General features: G+C 37.8%; 1 protein-coding gene across 1 annotated transcript in view; it reads left to right on the top strand.

The window, feature by feature from the left end:
* The first annotated feature begins 1,578 nt into the window (after positions 1–1,578).
* Positions 1,579–22,845, top strand: part of LOC127415883 (pleckstrin homology domain-containing family G member 3-like) — a 36,084-nt gene continuing 14,817 nt past the window's right edge. Inside the window, exons 1-7 of the mRNA XM_051654898.1 lie at positions 1,579–1,690; positions 5,997–6,451; positions 14,795–14,895; positions 20,156–20,225; positions 20,401–20,447; positions 21,902–22,052; positions 22,547–22,678. Coding sequence (XP_051510858.1) covers positions 1,591–1,690; positions 5,997–6,451; positions 14,795–14,895; positions 20,156–20,225; positions 20,401–20,447; positions 21,902–22,052; positions 22,547–22,678 — 1,056 coding nt within the window. The 5' untranslated portion in view covers positions 1,579–1,590. The remainder of the gene's footprint in view (positions 1,691–5,996; positions 6,452–14,794; positions 14,896–20,155; positions 20,226–20,400; positions 20,448–21,901; positions 22,053–22,546; positions 22,679–22,845) is intronic.

Raw genomic sequence — 22,845 nt, 5'->3', positions numbered from 1 at the left:
TAAACAGATAGCTGCATGGCCCATTGTGATCGTTAAAGCGCAAATGCTGTGATTTAATTATATGAATATAGTTTGCATGTGCTGTGCGCTTCACAGTGAATGAGTGCTCTGCATGTCAACTCCTTCAACACAGCACGCATGATTCTGTGGAGTTTGGAGTTATGAGCAGCCTGCTTCACACATTCACTTTAAAGCACACAGCTCATGAAAACTAAGATTGCAGTATTTCGCGGTTTAATAATCATGCCCCTCCTAAATATGTCAAATTTATGAGTAAGCTCTTGGAAGTAGTCGCATGTCAGTCAGACAGCGTATGGCTATCGAATTGAGTCGGTACTCGGTACAGCCAGTACGACAGAAACACTGATATCGTGACATCTTTTTATTTTAGTACCGACTTGGTACCGAAGTACTGGTACTTTTGACATCACTAAATGTGGCAGACAAGTAAAACATTGATTAAACGATACAAAAGTGGCTTTAGAAATCAATATATTGTTTGGTTACAGCTGGAGTTGTTCTTACTGCCCCCTACTGACTGAAACTTGTAAAAACATGGAGGTGGTGTTTGAAGCATGAATTGTTCTGTTGGTATGAAAATTCCTTTAGTACGGTGATTTGATTAATTGCCTAAATTTTTTACATGCAGTTTTTTTTATATAATTAATCACACTGAAGAAATACAGCAGGGTTGTCTGCCGGATCACATGCACCACTCGCCAGACCACATCTTTGGCATCACCTTCTTTTTAAACATTTCCAAAGCAAAATTATATTGATTTTGTCTTCTCCATAAAACTTCTTGGATTGCAATATGTCAGAGGACTTTTTTGTTTAGAAGAGCAAGCCAAACCACTCAAACTTGGAGCAAGTAGATCATGGAGTAGGTTGCCTAATTTTTCAATTACAGGTTTATGTATCAGTGTCGGTTTGATCTAAAGTACATTGCAAAGCTGTCTTGTAGCCTAATCTAGACTAGATTATCTAGATTAATCTAGACTGTCTTTTGGAGCATTTTGAAATGGAAGTGAGTGAAGTTTTTCGTGGGCTCCTAAATTTCAAACCACAGGCTGATGTGGGAACGGAAAGCTCGAGATTAGAGCAGAGGTCGCTTAAGAATCGTGTGTCATCAAGGATTCTTTGAGTCCATCTGCCCATCCTTGTTCTTGCCAAACCTACTATGAAGGGAGAGACCAGTACAGATTACCCACTGCTCCCTTTGCATTCCTTTGGTCTTACTGAGCTACAAACATCTATCTCGGTTTTTCAGGTCTTTTATGAGTACACCCAAGCACAGCCATTAGGCCCTCCCTCCTTAAGGAAAGAGGTGTTCACTGTTCATTCACGTGAGGGTGTGTGTAACAGAAACCAATGCCTTCAGCTCAGTTGACTTTCGGTTATGGGAGGAGCCGGTACCAGTGCTGTATTGGACAGCACCCAGAAGCCTTTAGGGGAAGACTTGGATGAAACTAGAAAGGAGTATGACAACAGAAGAGAGAAAATAGATGGCCTAGAGTTCTTGGTGAGCTGGAGGCAAGACAGCACCAAGCTATGAGTTTTATGGGCCATAACAAGGAGAACTCTTGGGGAATGGTTCTCCAACCAAATCTGGAAGTTGCTACATTTAGGAGTAATTGGGAGGAGCGAAGTCGTTTCACTGGCTTTAATCGAAGGTTATCACGATGGTTTGGTGAGTCCAGAGGCTTTTCTATCGCTTGCTATGGGGTCCCTTCACGGGCCCAAGTCATTTAGAAGGAGGTATCAAGACTGTAGCTTATCCTGCAAGAAAAGGATTAAAGGATACTGCTTTCAAATTCAGTGTCTTCATTTGAAAAGTGAAGGGTTTAAGACATTAGGTGTTTTGATTGATGGTTTGATTTTGTTTCGGTCAGTTCTAAAGTATTTGAGGAAACTAGGATTTCCTCAGTCATGATGTTGTCAATCATCTTGTCATTCTCCATTACATTCACCCATCTCAAATCTTCTGGACCTCATAATAGTGCTGTTGTATGGGAATTGGTCATGCCAAATTGGGGAGAAAGGGGGATAAAATAAAAAAATGTGCTATTGTAACCTGTGGCCAGTCATTCCGAAAACCAAACAAATGTGTGGTGAGCAACTGGTTTATATGGAGACCTGTGTGGGAACCTCAACCTGATGTGTTTGCTACAACGTAAAAGTACTTTCAGCTGTCTAGTGGGACCACTTTAATTCGTATTGCAATTATGTTTTATGGTCAGGCTCCAAATGTTTGACATTTTCCAATGAGCAGACCCAAGCTCCATTGAACACTCCGGCCTTGCTGTCTACTCTTTACATAGGCTGCTACATTTGGTCTACATAGGCTTAGGTTGGCTTGACACCCAAATGTTGGCTTCAGTCCTTGGTTCCTCATTTGCGAATACTGAAATGACACCTTGATAGAAACAAATGATAGGTAGGCTGTTTAATACGTGCAATAGTTTTGACATATCATGCAACAGGAACATTTCCTGGACCATAGATGCAAGTATACATAAAAATAAATCATGTGTAGTCCGAGAGGGCCATCTTTAAATCAAAAGAATTAGGATTAAAGAATTAACAACTAACTATCTATTAATGGTAAAATTGAACAAATGATCATCACAAGTTTTCTTATTGGGTCATCACATTCTCATCACGTTCAACTGAACTTGCAGTTGATTCCAATGAAGTTCTAACAATGTGATATTCTAATAAGCATAAAATATATAGCTTACACAAATATTAGAGTAAAATAGTCAATTTTTATTGATGCTTCTCTGTATTGAAAAAAATATTAATATATTTATTATAGTATATTATATACATTCGGCCACTTGAGAAATTACTATACTTCATATTAGACGATTATTCACTAACGCATCTGAACATCTGAATATGAATTAGTCTCAAGCCATAGAACATTTATTTGCAAAAGATGTTTGTCTCAAATTCAACACCAGTCTTTGTTTTAATGACTTTGTTTATTTGTAATTGCTGGCCCATTTCCATTGGTTTTTTTCAAACGTACAGTGTCATTGACCACCCACCAACGGTTTTAAGATACAGAGGTGAAAGTCCAGTGCAAGGCGTAAAGGGGTTTGGCTGGCAGCAGACGGCAGTGCCATTTGAAAGTGTTTACTTTCAAAATGCTTGCATGGAAATGAAGGCAAACAAATGAGTTTCGTCCCTCTGTCGCGCAGTGTTGTCTTTCTTGGTAGGTTCTGTTCTGTTCAGACCATTCCCTGGTTAATGTGCTTTGCATTATTACTCAATCAGATGGGATGCATTAGCCTATACTCGTCCTGATGTTAATCCTTAGACTCCTTAGACTTGCATGCCAATGATCTTGAAAAGACAAGTTTGCATTCCAATCGCAGCAAACAGAATTATCATTTTGGATTATTGTCCATTGTGAATGCCTGATCTGAGAATGATTTAATGGGAGAAAAGTGATGTGCTATGACAGTCTCTTGCTCACTGTTACGTTTAACAGGTGCATCTGGAAACACTCACTTTCTGTTTCTGACCATTTAAATAGGTCATAAATTTAGTCAGGCATTTGTAGTGTACATGTGCAGTGTTTGGCTGTTTTTATGAGTGTATACGCCAGAAATGTAGTCAATAAAGCAAATCCTATTTGAGACAGATATGTGCCATTTATTTGTTTGTTTGTTTAAGCTTCCAGTAAAAAGTGCATCTTCATGGCTTTTGATGAGCTATGTGTTGTTGTGTCATTTATGTAATGATTATTGCATAATAGTAAAATGACACACAAATTCCATACAGAGTCTGACACATTTGAGATTTCGTAAGATGGGTGTGAAGATAACTCCACTCATTAAATAGGCAAGGAGAGGTAAAGTATATACTTGCATTGTTTTGTTGGGCTAACTAACTGAATTGTATTGAATTTCATTAACACAATTAATAGTGGAGGGCCTGAATCTTGTGTGACCATTTGAACATTTTGGCTTGTAAGATATTTACAATAAGGTAAAAGTCTCTGTAAAGGCAAATTGAGGCAGAAGTGAGTATGTGACTGTTCACAAATTGCGTGGTGTCTTTCGGCTTTTTGTGTGCAGTGTTGGGAAAACTACTTTGTAAATTAAGACGGTGCCTAAACAGTCTTCTTCACATTAGCAGCATGACAAATAAACCTGTTATTCAAATTTTGAAAAAAATATACAATACACTGAAATCGAGCAGTGGACATGCATGTGATTGGGTACGATTAGGGCTGTCATGATTATGAAATTTGGCTGACGATTAATTGTCAAGCAAATAATTGCGATTATGATGATTAATTGTCTGTTTTAGGGGTATGGCGAATATTTGTCTCTCTTAGGGCTTTCACGATTAATTGTCATATAATATGAAACATGAAAAATAATGTTTTAAATATCAAAATATTTTTAAATAATTAAAATATGTCACTTTTTGGTAAATTTTACATTTACATTGTTGTTTTTGGAACTCGTGTGTGTACATATATATATATATATATATATATATATATATATATATATATATATATATATATATATATATAATTATTTATTTATTTTATTTATTTATTGTTTTTCTCCAATTTTCTCCCAATTTGGAATGTCCAATTCCCACTACTTAGTAGGTCCTCGTGGTGGCGCGGTTACTCACCTCAATCCGGGTGGCGGAGGACAAGTCTCAGTTGCCTCCACTTCTGAGACAGTCAATCCACGCATTTTATCACATGGCTCGCTGTGCATGACACCGCGGAGACTCACAGCATGGGAGGCTCGTGCTACTCTCCGCGATCCACGCACAACTTACCATGCACCGCATTGAGAGCGAGAACCCCTAATTGCGACCATGATGAGGTTACCCCATGTGACTCTACCCTCCCTAGCAACCAGGCCAATTTGGTTGCTTAGGAGACCTGGTTGGAGTCACTCAGAACACCCTGGATTTGAACTCGCGACTCCAGGGGTGATAGTCAGTGTCAATACTCGCTGAGCTACCCAGGCCCCCTTATATTATTTTTTTAAAATGTTTTTTATATTATATTATATTATGCAACAGTAAAATATTTGTTGTATTTTCTTCATTTTCACACGTCATTTTAATGCTCTTTGATTAAACCCACGAGCCCTTATTTCTCATTAAGCAAAACCTTTGAGATTTTGTTTCATTATTTTTATCACTCGCGTTTCTCCTCTTTGTCATTAATGCTCTGTGTGTATGAACCCACTACGACCAGGAACATTTGCCATTGCACGATCATTTAAAGCTGGAGCACTTTGCGTTCACTAACAAAGTTTATATTTGTTTGTTTATATTTTTGCGGGAGTTTGGCATGAGCCTCTGCTGACAGCAAGCGCATCTGAGCGCTTGAGAAGTATTTCACACGCTCTTCCAGACAGGAGCTGCTCTGGTTGATGTCTACGGGGCGGCTCAGTGACGCTCGGATTTCAGCTGAATTACACACAAATGCACTGTTCATGACATTTACATATTTGCTTAAAATTATCTTATTTGGGCATTAAATTGTGATTGGAATTTGAATTGCACAATAATCGCGGTTATCTCAAATAACCACTGTTAGGTCAAATAACCGCGATCGTACGATTATTTAATAATCGTGACAGGCCTAGGTACAAAGCTGCACTGCTGCAAAAAAAGAAATTATAAAAAGAAAGCTTTGACACAATGGGAGTAGACCTAAATTGAATGCTGTAAATGTTATTTTTTACGATTAGTTGGCAACTGTATTTGGAAAATTGATTATTTATTTCGATTAATTGTGCAGCCCTATAGCACATAGAGACGTAGTGCTTTGTCATGCTACACCGACTCTCATTGGAAACACTGTTTTTTGAAAACACCTGAACTACTGTCATGCTACAGAATAAATCAAAATGAGTCATTTTTTAGGTTGAGAAAGGCATTGTGACTGTCAATGATTACCAAATAAACCACTTTCTGTTTGTTTTTTGATTCTGTTTACTCTTTAGAATCACCTCGGTTGTCCAACGCCTCTGTTGGCAGTAATGACCGGGCCTCTACAGCTACGCTGTCCGATTGTTCTGACTTCCCAGAAATCCAGCGGCCCATAAGTGTGGTGTCCACCATCTCATCCGGATCAGGTTCCTCTCGGGACGATGTACCTCTGACAGGCATCCCATCCACTGTGCCCATTGAGGACAACTTGGATCTGAAGTTGACCCCTTCTGGGGACCCAAGTCAAACTCAGGACACTAACCTGACCCTGGCACCCAGTCTCCTCCTCCGGAAAAATAGCAGCAAACCTGTAAATGACAACAACAGCAGCTCCACTCAACACACTTTATCTCCGTTTGCTTCCAAAACCATGGCACCCAACCCTGAGCTCACCTACCTGGACAGAGTGGTCATGGAGATCCTTGAGACCGAGCGTATGTATGTGAGAGATCTGCGGAGTATTGTAGAGGTCAGAATCAGTCTTAATCTTTCCAGTGTTTGACTGTAATTTGTTAAACAACTGCTTGTGTCAAGCTTCTTGCAAAATGGAAACAATGCTGCAACAACGGCCAATATTTTTGCTGATAATTAGCAGAGAATCTCTGACTGCTTGCAGTTTCTCCTCTCGTCAGGCAATCTGAAGCATGTTTGACTTGGACAGATACTGTTTGAAGCCAACTTAACATGTCATATCGCTCTTTAAGGATCATTTCAACATCAATACGCTGTTTTACATTGTATTGGACCTTGTTTTAATCTGGAGCATCTACTGTAAGTAATGATAGGTCATTTTCCATTCCCAAGTAGAGAGCAAAAATTTGCCAAAAACATAGTTTTTAAATCTTGTCCCACAGCCCCACAGCCTGTCACACGTTTACTCTGAAGTGCACACAGATTATGTATTCATTTAATAAAATCGCAGCCGTTTTCGGTTTAATAATCACTTATGACTATATCACGATTTTGATGTTATTTTGATGAACTGCGCTGCCCTGAAAGACTATGAAATTAATCTGATGACACACTCTTGGATATGTAATGGCCAAATAAAAAGCACATAAAAATTATTGTGATATTCACATTTTTTACTGCAGGAAAATCATAACGATTAAATCGCAAATATTCAATATATTGCCGAGCCCTAGTTTCCAGTCACACTTAATATACTATAGTTTCACAAATTTCTTATTGCTGTTTGTCTCTGAATAATTTGTTTTAGGAGATTAGCTGGCATTGCATTTCTTGTAATGCAGTCACAGCAAACAAATGCAAGTGTAGGTTAATCTACTGGTGTCTTCTCCTGAGTTGTTCATTACTTACCTATGTAGGCCTTAGAGGTCTGCTACCCGATCTGAGCCGGAAGGGACCCAACAAACTGGCCGGTTTCAGTTGGGTCCGTTTTTTTAAGTATAACTTCGGGTTCTGGTTAGGTTTGTAATTAATGAAAAAATACTCGCTCTCTCACTCAAAGATATGCTCGAATGGATAATCGTTAGGGGCTGTTCGAACCTAATTCTGTTACTATACTGTTACAAATGTTGCCCAAGATTGGAACAAATGTACTTGCTTGGAGAATAAATTATTAAGAGTGAACGATTTCGGCTTTGAGACGGGTTGGGGCTTAAAATTTGGCAGTTGGGTAACATGGTCTTGGGTACGGGCAATGACGCAAATGTACTGTGGATCAGACACAAACATATTACTAGTAAGTGTAAAGAGACCAGCAGGGGGCTGTGGTAGAAGGTGGGATCAAGCTCTGGTTCTGACCAAGCAATCGAGCCAAGTGTGTTAAAGGACTTAAATTACTGTGTGTTAGGTTTTCATAGATCATTCAAGTTCAAGTTTTGGACATGATGAATTTCTACACATCGTGACACAAAACACAACTTAGAAATTGAAGATAGCTGTTTGCGTTCCTAGTGTGGTAGAAGCTAGTAATGGAGACCAGGCAGAATTTCGTGACATGTTGTGGTAGACGAACACTTTGTTTAACCGAACAGTGAGCAGTAACAGATAAGCCATTATCAAGTTCTGCCAAAAAGACTCTTTGGAATGGAAGACAGATTACTGGAGCTTTTAAACTTGTCAAGAAAAGTTGAGGACATTGAGTCTGACTGCATGTAAAATGTCAACAAGTGTGTTGATTACAAATGTTAATCTCTAAGCTTAGCCTTATCTACCAAACGGTGAATATAGGTGAAGGGTGAACCCTTGTCGCAGTTCTAAAGTACACTTCAGGTGACAGTTTATTTCACAGACCTGCTGCCTGATCAAGAACTTGCTAGGTTCTTCTTAGTCCCGATAGAATGTCTTTTTTAGATCTGTTAATCCAAGTATTTGACTAAAACACTGTGAAGAAACTTTTCACAAAGGTACTCTAAGCAATGCTAGCCATTTGGCAGACTTAGCCACTGAATTAGTCTGCCCCCTACACCAAAATCCCACCCTCCAAAGACATGTCAGCAAACCCTGTGCATTTAAAATACTGATAGACAGAGATAGCCTCAAAGATTGGCTGAACAATAGCCTTTTAGTTTTTGTTATTTTGCTGCTGTCACAGAGACGTGTGATATCAGAACACCTATTTCAGTGATATTTGTCAGTTACTAAAGGCATTTTCTGCATATTTTTCCATTTAAAAAATTATTTTAGGGGAAAGAGTCAAACTGAACAATAATATTAGGTAATGTATTATTGTCATAGGATCCCTGCAATAACGTGTACGGTCATCAAACACCAAAACTCAAGGAAATGACCATTGTAATCTACCTACCAAACAAAGACGCATTGTTTGGAAGTATACTTCGACTTAAAGGAATGGTTCACCCCAGAATGATCTCTCATTATTCACTTACCCTGATGACATCCCAGATGTTTAATACTGTCTTTCTTCGCAGGGGCCTGGGTAGCTCAGTGGTAAAGACGCTGGCTACCACCCCTGGAGTTCGCTAGCTCGCTAGTTCAAATCCCACGGAGTGACTCCAGCCAGGTCTCCTAAGCAACCAAATTGGCTCGGTTGCTAAGGAGGGTAGAGTCACATGGGGTAACCTCCTCGTGGTCGCTGTAATGTGGTTCGTTCTCGGTGGGGCGCGTGGTGAGTTGAGCGTGGATGGCGTGAAGCCTCCACACGTGCTATGTCTCCATGGCAACACACTCAACAAGCCACGAGATGCGTGGGTTGACGGTCTCAGACGTGGAGGCAACTGAGATTCGTTCTCCGCCACCCGGATTGAGGCGAATCACTACGTGACCATGAGGACTTAAAAGCGCATTGGGAATTGGGCATTCCAAATTGGGTGAAAAAGGAAAAAAAAAAAAAAAAAAGACAATTGGCTATTTTAACCAAAAGGCAGGACTTCTTTTCTTACAGTCGGTATATTGTGGTTGCGATTTTCTCTTTGTGATCTGTCTCCTTCCTCTTATAATGTCTCTGGTAATACTTTGAAGTGACTGAAGTTTCACTATTACTACATCTCACTATTGAGTTTTATTTGCTTTAGCCGATTATTCCATTAGGAGATCAGTTCAGTGCACTTAAGTCCAAGTGGGCATTTGTTTAAACCCATTAGAAGGGTCTTATCACATCTCATACCTCATGCTTAATTCTCCTGCTACTATGTTCCATGTTAAAACACTTGCATGACTGTCTTCAAAAGATGATGAGGGACTCTGTGCCTCTGAAGTGTTGGAATTGTGTTTAATGACTCGTTAGCAGTCAGACATGTAGTACACTGGGATTATCATGTTATGTAACGTCAGGCTTGACAATTGGATTGTGCTGATTGAGTCCGCCAAGTGCAATGCAAATTTTTTTGTGTTAAAATACTATTTCTTATCACAGCTTAATACTATGATAAGCTATAATACAGGGCTGTTCACACTTTTATGGCATGGGATCTACTTTTTCAATGCTATTACAGTAATATCTACCATGTACAGTTTAAATAAACTGTACATTGTAGGCAGTGTTGTCACGATACCAACATTTCAGTAGTCGGAACCAATACCAGTGAAATTTGATGATTGTCGATGCAAAAAATAGTACTGACTAATTTGTTAATTGGGTAAACATTGTTTTAAGTTCTGAAGTGATTATTCAGAACTATTATAAGGAAATAGTCAGGAATAAAATAAAAACTAAGAAACAAACTATGAAAACAGTGCTTAAAATTTCTAACAAAGTAGGCTATCAAGTATTCAAGTAAACATTCTTACACTCTTGTGGATTAGATGTCTTCACTGTATGATTATAATACAGTAATATTTTATTGTATTTTAAAGCTACTAAAGTTATCCAGCCGATGAATGGTTTTCTTGTTTTCTCACTATTGTTGATAATATTAATGACATAGACAGTGGCAGGTCTATCAGGCTGCATTTGCACTGCAAATCCTAATGCACAAATCTGATATTTTGATCCAAATCCGTTTTTTTTTTTTTTTTGTCCCAGTGTTTACGCTTACTTCAGACATAGCTGACTGTGTTTCTATCAATACCAAGCCAAGACAGGCATTTTGAAATGTATTTGACCACCACACAGGTGCGCATCCACATTACCTTGAGCGCTCTCACAACACACACGCACACAAAAATAATCCGTCTGTCAGTGCACGGGGGACGAGTTTCCCAAACGTAGGATGACAGGGGAAGAGTCATTTGTATTCACGAGGAAAGTGATACCTGATTGGACGATTCAGTAATATTTAGCAGGAAAGCGCTACCTGATTGGTCGTAGAAATTACCTCTAGTCGTAACCGTAACCAATCAGGTAGAACCTTCCTCATAAATATAAAGAGTCTTTTCCTGCCATCCTATATTTTGAAAACCCACCCATGTGGGAGCCGAAATGAGTAAATAAAAAGTGATTTTTAAGAATTTCGTTATTTGAGTAGTTTCTCTCTCTACTCCCTTTACCATTTGACCTGCTAACGAGATCAACCAGTGGTTGCCTTGTGATCGACCACGATCGATGAGCGCCACTGCTATAATATAATACTACAATATAACTGTAATAAGTCATTTATAGGTTGGTTTCCCCAAAAGTCTAAACACTGTGGCATTGTTAAAGCATTATTGTTTAGCATCCTGACCAGCCTGACACAGCAACATTTGGCTCAGCCAATAACGTGCACTTGGGATGGAACTATCTGTTTGGATGGCTAATGGAAGAAGAGGGTTGTGATCAGGAACAGTAATTTTTTCAGTTCTGTTTGTTCACACTAGTGCCACAGGAATTACACACTTCAGTTTTATAGATATATTTAAAGGACACACAAACAAATCGCAGCATTCTACTGTAACTTTATCATAAAAATTGTCCACAGTATAGGAATTTAATGGATCATTTATTTAAAGAGCTGTTTTTGCCTATTTCTCTTTGATAAATATGGGGGCATGCATGTTACAGCATTGAGATAAATAAAAAATTGCACAAATCTTGTGTGTAGAATTCTGTAATGGGTAAAGGATGGGCAAGGAGGAAGCGGGAATCAGCAGAACAGTCAACATAACTTTAATGAACTTAAAGAAACATAAGCACACACACACAGAGCAGCCGTGTGTGTCTCTCTCTCTCTCCCGAAACTGCCTTTATCTCTCTCTCCCGCTGGTTAGTTGACTCAGCGCCGACCGTGCACCCTCACGGCCCGGCCACGCCTTCCACCTCGTCACAAATTCATTTTTCCAAGGAGGGTTATTTGTTTTCCTTTTAATGTTAGTTTCGATCACTGAAAAAAAATTTAATTGCCATTTATTAATCTTTTGGGGTTTTTTGAGTCACAGATACTATGAAGTGTAAATTACTTTGCATTTACATAAAAACACATTAGACCAACCATATTGCCCCAAATGTTGTCCCAACAAGCCTCGTCCGAATTGTTTGAACGAATAATTTCATATTGAAAAATGTTGCTTATTTGCGAGTTCCCAGCATGCATTGCAACATGAATAAATTATGCATTAAGTGTTATAGTCTTATTTTTTGTTGTTTTCTGACTTTATTTATGCTTTTATTGTTGTTGTTGTTGTTGTTTTTTACCGTGAAGATGAGAGAATAAATAAGCTTGGCATACAATTTCTCACTGTAACTGCCATCATAGTAGCCTATAACACCATAGATCAGTGACTTAGATGAATTTTCCTTTGGCCCTGCCAAGTTCTTCTCTTTCTGTTTTTCTGTGGATTTTGAGGCAAGATATTATAAAAAAAATTTCTGTTGACAGACTTGTAGGTTTAAACAATATTCACAGGTTTCTCATGAGCTGAAATCCCACATGATAATGTGAATTTGAAAACAAGCGCGGGCCTATTACATTCCCCTGAGGTATACCGCAAATAATGAGAATTGTGTTTTTGAGAATTCAACATTAAATATTTTGCAGTGTGTGCCTTTACTTTAGAGGAGGAGACTACCAGTAGACTGTGATTAGACAAACAAAACCAGAGAACCTGACAGAAACTCCTCCAGCTGTCACCCTTTTTTCTGTTTATCTGAAATACTGTGTGTGCATTCCATAGGGTGTTGTGGGTGATTGCCAGGCTGTTGCTATGCGGTTATTAAGGTGTATTGAGTGTTTTTTTAGCATGTTGATTTGTGATTGCTAGTGAGTTGCTAGACAATTGCTTGGTGGTTACTTATCATTTGAAAGCACAACGGTTTTGTTTCGTTTTACTCCTTGCATCCACACTGAAATGGCGTTTTCCGCCATCGAAAACATATTTTGAACCACATATTTCAGAAAATGTAAAAAGGAAACTGAAAATGAAAGCAGATTAATAAGACGACAGCATATATGGTCATCTAAATCGCCATTCCTTCATCAGGGTAAGGTCATAAATGGTTTAAGAATAAGCCAGTCAACACACATACAGTAGATTTCATGTTGCAAAGAAACACCTTTACCAGTGTTCTTACCAGCTTATCCAATAGGGCTGCGTAAAAATAAAAATTTTCCGATTAATCATGATCTTTTTTTTCTTATAATAATCCTATATCGATTCTTAAAATCACAGATAGATCTTTTGCTTCATGCGCAACTATGCACAACTACGCGGTATGTGAATAAAAATGTCTGTGATTAGCCACTGGCTAATGTTATGATTTCACTCAATAGTGACTGAGTAGTGGCAAAGAAGTTTAGCACCAAAATCCTTTCTCTGCATGTTGAAAGTAAAGGTTTGGTTTGACACGTTTTGTGTAATATGTGTCCAAAGATGAGATCCATGCCAACATAAGTCTAGTCGCTTAGAAAAGTAATAGCACACCTCTCCTGAACAAGCCACAAAATTTGAGGTATAATTTTTACCTTGAAACAAACCAAGCAGGCTAAGTTACATGCCAAAATGTAATACTTGTGTAAATCCCAAATCCTAAGTATAAACAATATGCTTGCCTTATCAAACACCACTAGTATTCATTTGCATTTTATCCAACATCATCTTAGAGCAATGGGTTTGCCAGGTTGCATGAGGACCTATTATTACTTTGGCAATGGTCTACATGTTCAAGCTGTTTAGGTAACTGTGTAAAACTACATCCTGTCTGACCAATCACCTATCAGTGTCCAAATACCATTCACTCATGTAAAGAACAAGGCTTTTAACTATCTGTCAGACCTTATACTTCATTTGAACTTGACTATGTATTTGCCTACAGAACTAAGTTTGAATTGGGACACTGTATGTAAATTAATGATCGATGCCAAATGTGGCCAGTCTGGCCACACATCATCAGTCAAACATTACCTCACTCCGGTGTCAGTAGGGATTACGCTGAGAATACTGGAGGGAAGTGTATCTGTCTGCATTCAGGCTTCAGTGCCTGCCAAGTGCACATTTCAGAGAGATCTGCAGGACGTTATCCGTTTAAGAGTAGCATTAAAGGGACAGTTGGCCCAAAAATGAACCTCATGTTGTTCCAGACGTACAGTATATGTCTTACTTTCTTCAAGATGTTTGGCAGAATGACAGCCTCAGTCCCCATTAACTTTCATTGTATGCATTAAAGTGAATGGTGACTGAGACAAACATACTGCCTAACATCTCTATTTGTGTTCCACAGAAGAAAAAATGTACGGTGTACGCTCTACTTATATACCCGCCACTGAATGGGGCAGAGTGCCAATCAGGGCTTAAAATAAAAAAGTGCTTTTTGGTGGCTTAAAGTGGACTGAGGTCAATCATAATGATGTAATTGCTTTTATCTCCCATGCGGCATTTGTGAATGAAACATAAGACAGCTGTTATGAAGCTTTTTGTTATGTAGTTCAGAAAACAGTGACGCAACATGAATAGATACAGCTGGTATCAGTTGTCAGTTGTACACTATGGATTTGGTAGATGCTTTCATCCAAAACAAATTACAATCCATTCAAGGGATACATTTTTTCATTAGGGGGAGGGACCATCCATCCATCCATCCAGCCATCCCATCCATCCATCCACTCATCCATCCAGAAAGACAGAAATTTTGCTCTAAAACTCCAATGTACAATTTCATTGGATTGTTTCAAGTGAAATCAGGCATCAGAACACACTGTACATTAGAAAATAGACCACATACTGTAGATAGTATTGTAATAAAAGGTAGAAAATATAAGTAGATAGCTCATGGTTTAGTACTTTTGAAAGCTTACATAGAAATAGTATTGCCTCTATTAAAAATGCAAAAATTGGCTGATATATTGTCACCATCTTGGAGATAAGTGTCACAAAAGTAGTTATCTCGAATTTGAACTAATAAGGTGTCACTTCACTCTCAGTCTCGTGCCAAAAGTTTACAAGTGAGTATACCGGACTGCTTTTCTCTTTACAGGACTACCTCGCTCACATTATAGACATTGGTGACCTTCCCATCGGGCCAGAACAGGTGTGTGCTCTGTTTGGAAACATAGAGGACATCTATGAGTTCAACAGGTGAGGCATCATTCATTATCATCCTTTATTAGTCATACACTGCCCCAATAATCCAACACCAGCAGCAAACAGGCTTTTGTTGATGCACATATAGATATTATTAACTTAGCTTACTTGTACAAAACACAACCATGGTAACTGTAGTTTTCCCCAGTATTACCATAGTCACTGCTCTTGTTGCTACCACTGTAAAAAGTATATATTGAAGTGGTATCTCCTTTAAACAGTGTAAGAAGCTTTCTGAATCTCAAATGCCAAGTTACTACAGTTTACCACAGTAATTGTAGTAGTCGGATCTACGTTATTTGGAGGAAACTATGGTTACCATGATACATTTTTTTGTAAGAGTAGTTGGGGTCGTGGTAGTGCTGTGTTGTAAACTAGCTGAGACAGGAAAACCACACAAGAGCAGCAGAAGTTGTTTAAACCAGTTGAAACCAGAAGTTGATAACGTAATATTAAGCGAAGGCTGATAACAATCTGTTCCTGACAGGTATTTATTGATGAATAAGGTCCACACAAGATGTTTATTTCACATTTTCTGCTAAAGGTTGACTTGTCAGCTCTCTCATCTACTTTCCCAGCTGACATTTATAAACAACCACCTTTATTTGATTTATCTGAGAAATTTTAGCCATGTACACACTGCAAACTTTTAGGAGTGATAATCACATTTAAATGCAGGAGTGAACCCCCTTAATTACTGTTGTGTGTGCACAGAATTAAGGAAGCTCTCCCATGCCTATGATGGTTGACATTGCGATACCCACAGCAATATTTTGGTGTTTCGCAGCTGTTAACATGAAACATAGATGTCAATAGTTTAACCCATTCGGTGGTAGATATTTACTGTTTAACTCCTAGTTGTTCAGTTGTGCAATGTAAACACTTTATTGATGTATTGAACCTGTTAATACAGTTTCACTACCTGAGTTTTTCAGGAGAACAGTTCAGTTGTAGAATGTACTGTAGTTGGCGCACCCATAAATAATTAATAGGGCTGTGAATCAATTACAATATTTTAACTAATTAATCGCATCATTTTCAGTGATTAATCATGATTAATCATGGTGCATGGTACAGTACATTAAAACAAACTGTAAAATATCCACACAATCAGTTTCTGTGCTAGGATGTGCTGTTGAGTCGAGCATGTACCACCTGGAAATGGATATGCTAATTGTAGGCACAGGAAGTGGGGGAAAACATTAGTCAAGTTTCAGGAATTAATTGCGTTATTTTATTTTAATGTGTCAAACAGTCAACTATTAATTGCAGAAATAAACACGTTAAATTTCCCAGCCCTAATAATTAAATAACAGGATCAAGCATTAATTGATACTGATTGAATATTTAGCTGCAGTGGCCATTTATGGTCATTGTGTACAAGTTTATTTGCAGTATTTGTGATTTAATGGAATATTCCGGGTTCAGTACAAGTTAAAGGGATAGTTCACCCAAAATTTTAAATTCTCTCAAGAGAAGAATTTCTAGCAAAAAAGAACTTAAATATTGATCTGTTTCTCATCCACACCAATCATATCGGTTCTGAAGATATGGATTAAAAAACTGGAGTCTTATGGATTACCTTTATGCTGCTTTTATCTACTTTTTGGAGCGTCAACATTTTGGCACCCTTTCACTTGCGTTTTATGGACTAAAAGAGCTGGAATATTCTTCTAAAAATCATAATTTGTGTTCTGCAGAAGAAAGAAAGGCATACACATCTGGGATGGCATGAGGGTGAGGAAATCCTAAGATAATTTTCATTTTTGGGTGAACTATCCCTTTAAGCTCAATTAACAGCATTTGTGGCATAATGTTGATTAGCACAAAAAGAAATCTTTAAAATAAGCAAAAATCGAGGTTTAAGTGAGGCACTTACAGTGAAGGTGAATGGGGCAGAGTGAAATCAGGACTAACGTCAAGAAGTATTCCAAAGAGCCGTGTAATAAGGAAATGCATTCTTAAAGTCTCACATTAATAGCTGAACAGATATTTTCTCATTGTGGCCTGTGCGTTTTAGGGCCCTGTTGTGGTTGATGCATATGTTCATAGCTTTGACCACATTTGTTATGTGTGTTCTTTATACAAGCTGCACAATATTGCAGTGTACAAGGCTTGTCTGTTTACAGAGAATCCCTTTGTTCAAGCACGCTCCCTGCCTCAACACGATCTGAAAGAGAAAAAGAGAAGAGAGAAGCCATTAAACTGTCTGAGAAATCTGTCTAAATAATACATTTGCTTTGCTTTTTGTTCTTTGACGTGTCAGCCTGAGTTTCAACTATGTTATGAATTTAGCTGAGATCATTTTTTCATATGTAGCTACTCATAACCCTTTTTTTGTACATTCATTGGAGTTGGCTTTTATCTAAAGTGACTTAACAAATACACAGGGTTTCTTTAGCTTTCTCTCCATTTAACCATTCATCAATCCAGTGTTTTTAAACATAAATATGTTTCCCCATCTTTTGTCAGAGGTCTGTCCGACTCCAGAGATATCATTTTCCCCTCCTAAAAACAATACAGTAAGTGAGGGAATGATTGCCATGGTTCTGTTTGGAGTGGTTTTGCCACAAATGCATGACATAGACAGTGTGGTCTTCATTTCCTTTGTTTGCTGTGGAGTTTGTGTTCACTAACCCTTAACCCTTGTGTTTGCTTTAAAATCCATGTGTTAGATGGGTGTGTTTATTGAGCTGCAGGTGGATCTTAATGAACAGTAAACGTGATTTCACATTTCTTCATCTGCAAAGCGAAAGCTTTCAGGTAAATTTCAAGATAATGTGAAGACAGAATATGGATATTTTATGAAGGATTTTGAAGGATTAGTAGAATTCAGTGTAAAATCGTAAAACCTTCTGCATATGGGTAGATCACATACAGACTGATCTCACAGTGAATTCAGAAACAGTAGGTTGACTATAGGCCGAAGCAGGAAGTGTTTTTGAACGTAAGGGCACATGTGAGCTCCAATTTTCAGGTGAAATGTCCACAGAGGGGCGCCAAAAGCGAGCTGTAAAGCAGTACAGTGAAGAGGAATGGATATTTTATTATAGTCTACCCCCAAAATTTAAACACTAACCCTAAACCTAACCGTCAGTGGAGTAAAAGTGTAATCTTAGAGGGAATTTAGAATCTCTGAATCGCACTCATTACCGATTATGCAAACACGATTACTTCCTGGTGTCAACGCAGGACAAGAACCCAGGTCTCCTACATTGATGACACTATACACCATACAAATAGGTTGCACCAAAGGACAAGGTAAGCATCAAACTGATGCTTTTACTGATGTTGACTGGGTGCCAGTCAGTAACTCGGCAGAATGTGGATGATGTCAGGGTAACTTTCAGAAGCAATAAGGAGGCTTCCCATGTGATCATGGTGCCTCATATCCATTAAGATTTTTTAGGGTAAAATATATTTAAGCATATAATACGAGTAAGAGTGCTGTTGTTCTGAATATTAACAGGGCTGTGATTCGGCCGTAGGCACGAGGCTGCAGGTAATCACAGCCATGCTGATATTCAGTACAACAGCATAATTGTGATATTGCCTTTTTTATACAATAGTTCATCTATAAATAAGAAGTTAATATTGAATAACTTACAGTTCAAGCACAACAATCCTGTGATTTTTTTTTTTTTTTTTGTTGTTGTATTTTTGCCAATGAAAATAGTTTGGTTACCATGGTGCAAACAAAGTGGAGTGATATAAACAATGAAATGTTCCAGTGGTGTTATGCTGAATATCAGCACTCTTGGACGCCACTTGTCCAATCATATTAGAGGACCGGAATTAAAGGTGCTGTAAGCGATTTATTTATTTTTTTCGTGGAAAAGTATGCAAACAAAATGTCCTACTCCCTTAATGATATTAATGAAATAAGTGTCCTGAGATAACTCACCGGTTTCTGTGACAGCTGTAGAATTTGTAAACAATAAACAAAACAATGGACATTGATGCTTTTCACCGGTCAATCATTTTGCTCATTCTCATAGTGTTGCATTTGAAGCGGGTCGTTGAGGCTATGATTCATAATGTTTGTCAGTTGAGGGCGTTATTGTGCCACTGTTGAATTTTACAGCCCCAGAAACAAACAATGCTGCTCTTTTGCTCGGTTTCGGTCTCAAAATTATCTTTGGAGGGCGGAGTTTTGGAATGAGGGGGCGTGGCTAATTCAACGGCTCAGAAACGTGAAAGCTTCAGAATGCTAAAATCGCTTACAGCACCTTTAATTTTTTTTATTGATTGTTTTGTTGTTTGGCAACTTTACGCTGCTTATAGTTAGGTGAGTCTCACAAACCAGGAATCCTGGTCCTATTTTACTACAAAATAAAAAAAAAAGAAGAAATTATATTTTCCATATAGAAAATTACGCTTTTAGGGTCTTTTACCCTCTTTTAGGGTCATTAAGGTTTTTTACATTGTGACTATTTCTATGACGGTTACGCACATTTTAACCCCCAATTCTCATTACTGCAGTGCAAAAAAAGATGGTCATTAAGATACTCTCATTACTGCAGAGGATATACTGTATATAGAGAGAGAGAGAGAGAGGCTGATTTTACGCTAATTTGAAAAAATCATTGCACAACAGCATGTTTTTACCGTAATACAGTAAAAAAAAAAAAAAAAAAAAAAATGTGTTGTGGTAATAAGAATCATAAAAAACATTGCGAATAGTAAAAGTAAAAGTCACAATGCAAAAATGATTTCACAATGCAAAAAATTTTAATGTTCCTAAATGTAGAATGGCCACGTTAGGCTAACAGTGGCGTGCCTAAAACCCCATTAATTGTGATAAAACCACTGTAACACAAAGCCTCGAGTGATTTATTTATTGAGACAAAAGCTACATGATATAAGACACCAGTGTTCAATTAATCATGAAGTTCATCATTAGTAATAATTATAATAGACATTTATTGCCAAGTAATATAGTTCATTAAGGCTTTAAATTTTACGACACACACATGCACACAGAGAGAGACTCTGGGTAAGCCATTCGTTGGTGACCCTGAAGTAGAAGTTGGACTGCAGGTAGGTAAAACAAACTGCAAATTCAGATGATCAATCTGATGAAGTGGCTTCTTTCTGTGTCACGTGGTCTTTTGCAAGCTTTATCCCTGATGGCTGTTTTCCATCGCGGAAGTGTGCAGATCATGTGGTAGATTCATGATCATACTGTATGTTAGATAACACATGCTTAAGATCCACAAACTAAAAAAAATTTTTTTTTTTTTCTCTTTTACAGTGAGCTGCTTCAGTCATTGGACATGTGTGACAGTGATCCTGTGGCCATTGCCAGATGCTTTGTGCTCAAGGTGAAGCTGAACATTTATGCTCAGGAAACTCAGAATGTGCCACATCAGAATTGTAACAAGTTAACCCAACACATTTTTATACCTGTTCAGATCTCATATATATATATATATATATATATATATATATATATATATATATATATATATTTATATACTTTGTTCCTCTTCATTTTAGCGTGAATATTTTGACATCTACACACAATATTGCACCAACTACCCAAAGTAAGTAAAGACACTCATTTGCTGTGTTTGAAACTTAACATTATGGTGAAGTGCCTTTGACTGGGAAATAAAAAGTCTGTAAAAGTTCTGGTTTCTCAGTAATATAATGTACAGCAGTGTGATATTGTCCATTTGAGTTCAGCTCTAATTCGACAGCTAATGTGACACTGCCACCTGCCTGTGACAAGATGCATAAGAGTGTTATTTCACCCCAAAAATTACAATAAAAACATGATAATTAAGATTTTGCATGGTGAAAATTGATCTTTTTCCCCTATACAGTAATAAAAATAAGATGTTTTTTTTTTTTCCCGCATTACTTTTTTTTTATCATAATTTTTGGGGAAAATGTGCTTAAAGGGATAGTTCACCTAAAAATGTAAATTCTCTCATTATTTACTCACCCTCATGCCATCCCAGATGTGTATGACTTTCTTTCTTCAGCAGAAAACAAATGAAGATTTTTAGAAGAATATCTCAGCTCTGTAGATCCATACAATGCAAGTGAATGGTGACATAAAAACAAAGAAGTAATCCATAAGACTCCAGTTATTAAATCCATATCTTCAGAAGTGATATAATAGGCGTGGGTGAGAAACAGGTCAAAATGTAAGTCCTTTTTTTTACTCTAAATCTCCACTTTCACTTTCACATCTGAAAGTCACATGCGGTGCCTGTTTAGTTTCACTTTCAAATCTGAAAGTGAAAGTTAAAGTGGAGATTTAGAGTAAAAAGGGACTTAAATATTGCTCTGTTTCTCACCCACACCTATTATATTGTTTTTAAAGACCACTGGAGTCATATAGATTGCTTTTATGTTTCCTTTGTCATTTTTAGAGCTACAAAGGTCTGATCATCATTCACTTGCGTTGTATGGACCTACAGAGTTGAGATAATCTTCTAAAAAACTTCCTTTGTGTTCTGCTGAAGAAAGAAAGTCATACACATCTGGGATGTACATGATGAGAGAATTTTCATTTTTGGGTGAACTATCCCTTTTAATTGTCATGAAAATAACGTTACAATGCAAAACAATTGTAATGGTTCTAAAAGAAGGTTTCGTTTCTTCATCCACAAAACTTTTCATTTTGATATGGTGGTGAAATATCAATGTCTTTGACAGATCGTAACATTTTCCCTTTTATTAAGCATGATATGCTGCATCAAATGCACGCAAATCTATGGCCAATACTGGACATTACTAAACCTCTGTGCGGGAAAAGCACAAGCGTCACATAGAGTCTCTGTTTCTCTGATGTTTGAACCTCATTTGAATGAGCAGTAAACTTCTGAACCTGTAGCTTATCTCTGTTTGCTCATATGTTCCTGTTGTTGCAAGTTTTATTAATTTCCTGGATACTCCTTTGTGAATTATCAGATGGTTAATGTCATATCAGTGTGTATAGTAATACAAATGTCAGTGTGTGTTGTGACCTTTGACCCTCTATCCTCAGCTCTGTGGCTGCTCTAACGGACTGCATGAGAAACAAAACACTGGCCAAGTTCTTCAGGGAGAGGCAAGCTACTCTAAAGCGAACTCTACCTCTGGGATCTTACCTGCTCAAGCCTGTGCAGAGGATACTCAAATATCATCTCCTGCTTCAGGTTGATTAACCACTATATAGTATTTCATAACAAGTATTTGCATTCATTATACACTGACGGCAGGTGACACTCTTTTACCAGTTTTAAAGTTTTACAAGTTTACCAGACAACCATTACAAATAAGTACTGTGGTGGTATAATAGTACAGCATGTACCATTTAGCATGCAGAAATGCTCTTAAAGAAGTTATGCTTCTAAATGCATCCCCTTTAAACATTGCCATAAAAAATATAAACGTTAAAAAAAAAGTAAAATAAATCGAAATAAACTTGTCAATCTCACTTATTGATTGGATGACTGGTTGACCATCCATTCCTGACCCATCCGAATACATGTCAAATGCCTAAGAAACCATGGTATTTAACACGTATTGTTGGCGAATTATTGAAAGCGTTTCAGAAAATGGCTTGTTTATTGCCGTGCACAATTGAAGCTTGTCTTTTTTGGTCTTTATCCATCATTTATGTGGATGTGTTCATGTTGTTTCATTTTAGGAGATCGCAAAGCACTTTGATCCAGAGGAGGAGGGGTATGAGGTGGTGGAGGAGGCCATATACACTATGACGGGTGTAGCATGGTATATAAACGACATGAAAAGGAAACATGAGCATGCAGTCCGGCTCCAGGTGGGCTCACAAACTCCCTTGAAACTAGTTTATTTATCAATGAAACATTGTCCAACATTGGATATACATGCATCACAAGAGAATTCTTTGATTTTTGTGTTTGTTTGTTGCTAAATCATCATGAACAAATGTAATTTCCATTACATCTCAAATGACTTCAGTTTGTG

The sequence above is a fragment of the Myxocyprinus asiaticus genome, chromosome 25, assembly GCF_019703515.2.
Source record: "Myxocyprinus asiaticus isolate MX2 ecotype Aquarium Trade chromosome 25, UBuf_Myxa_2, whole genome shotgun sequence".
Classification (NCBI taxonomy): Eukaryota; Metazoa; Chordata; class Actinopteri; order Cypriniformes; family Catostomidae; genus Myxocyprinus; species Myxocyprinus asiaticus.
The sequence above is the reverse complement of the archived record's forward strand: the minus strand, read 5'-3'. Positions and strand labels throughout refer to the sequence as shown.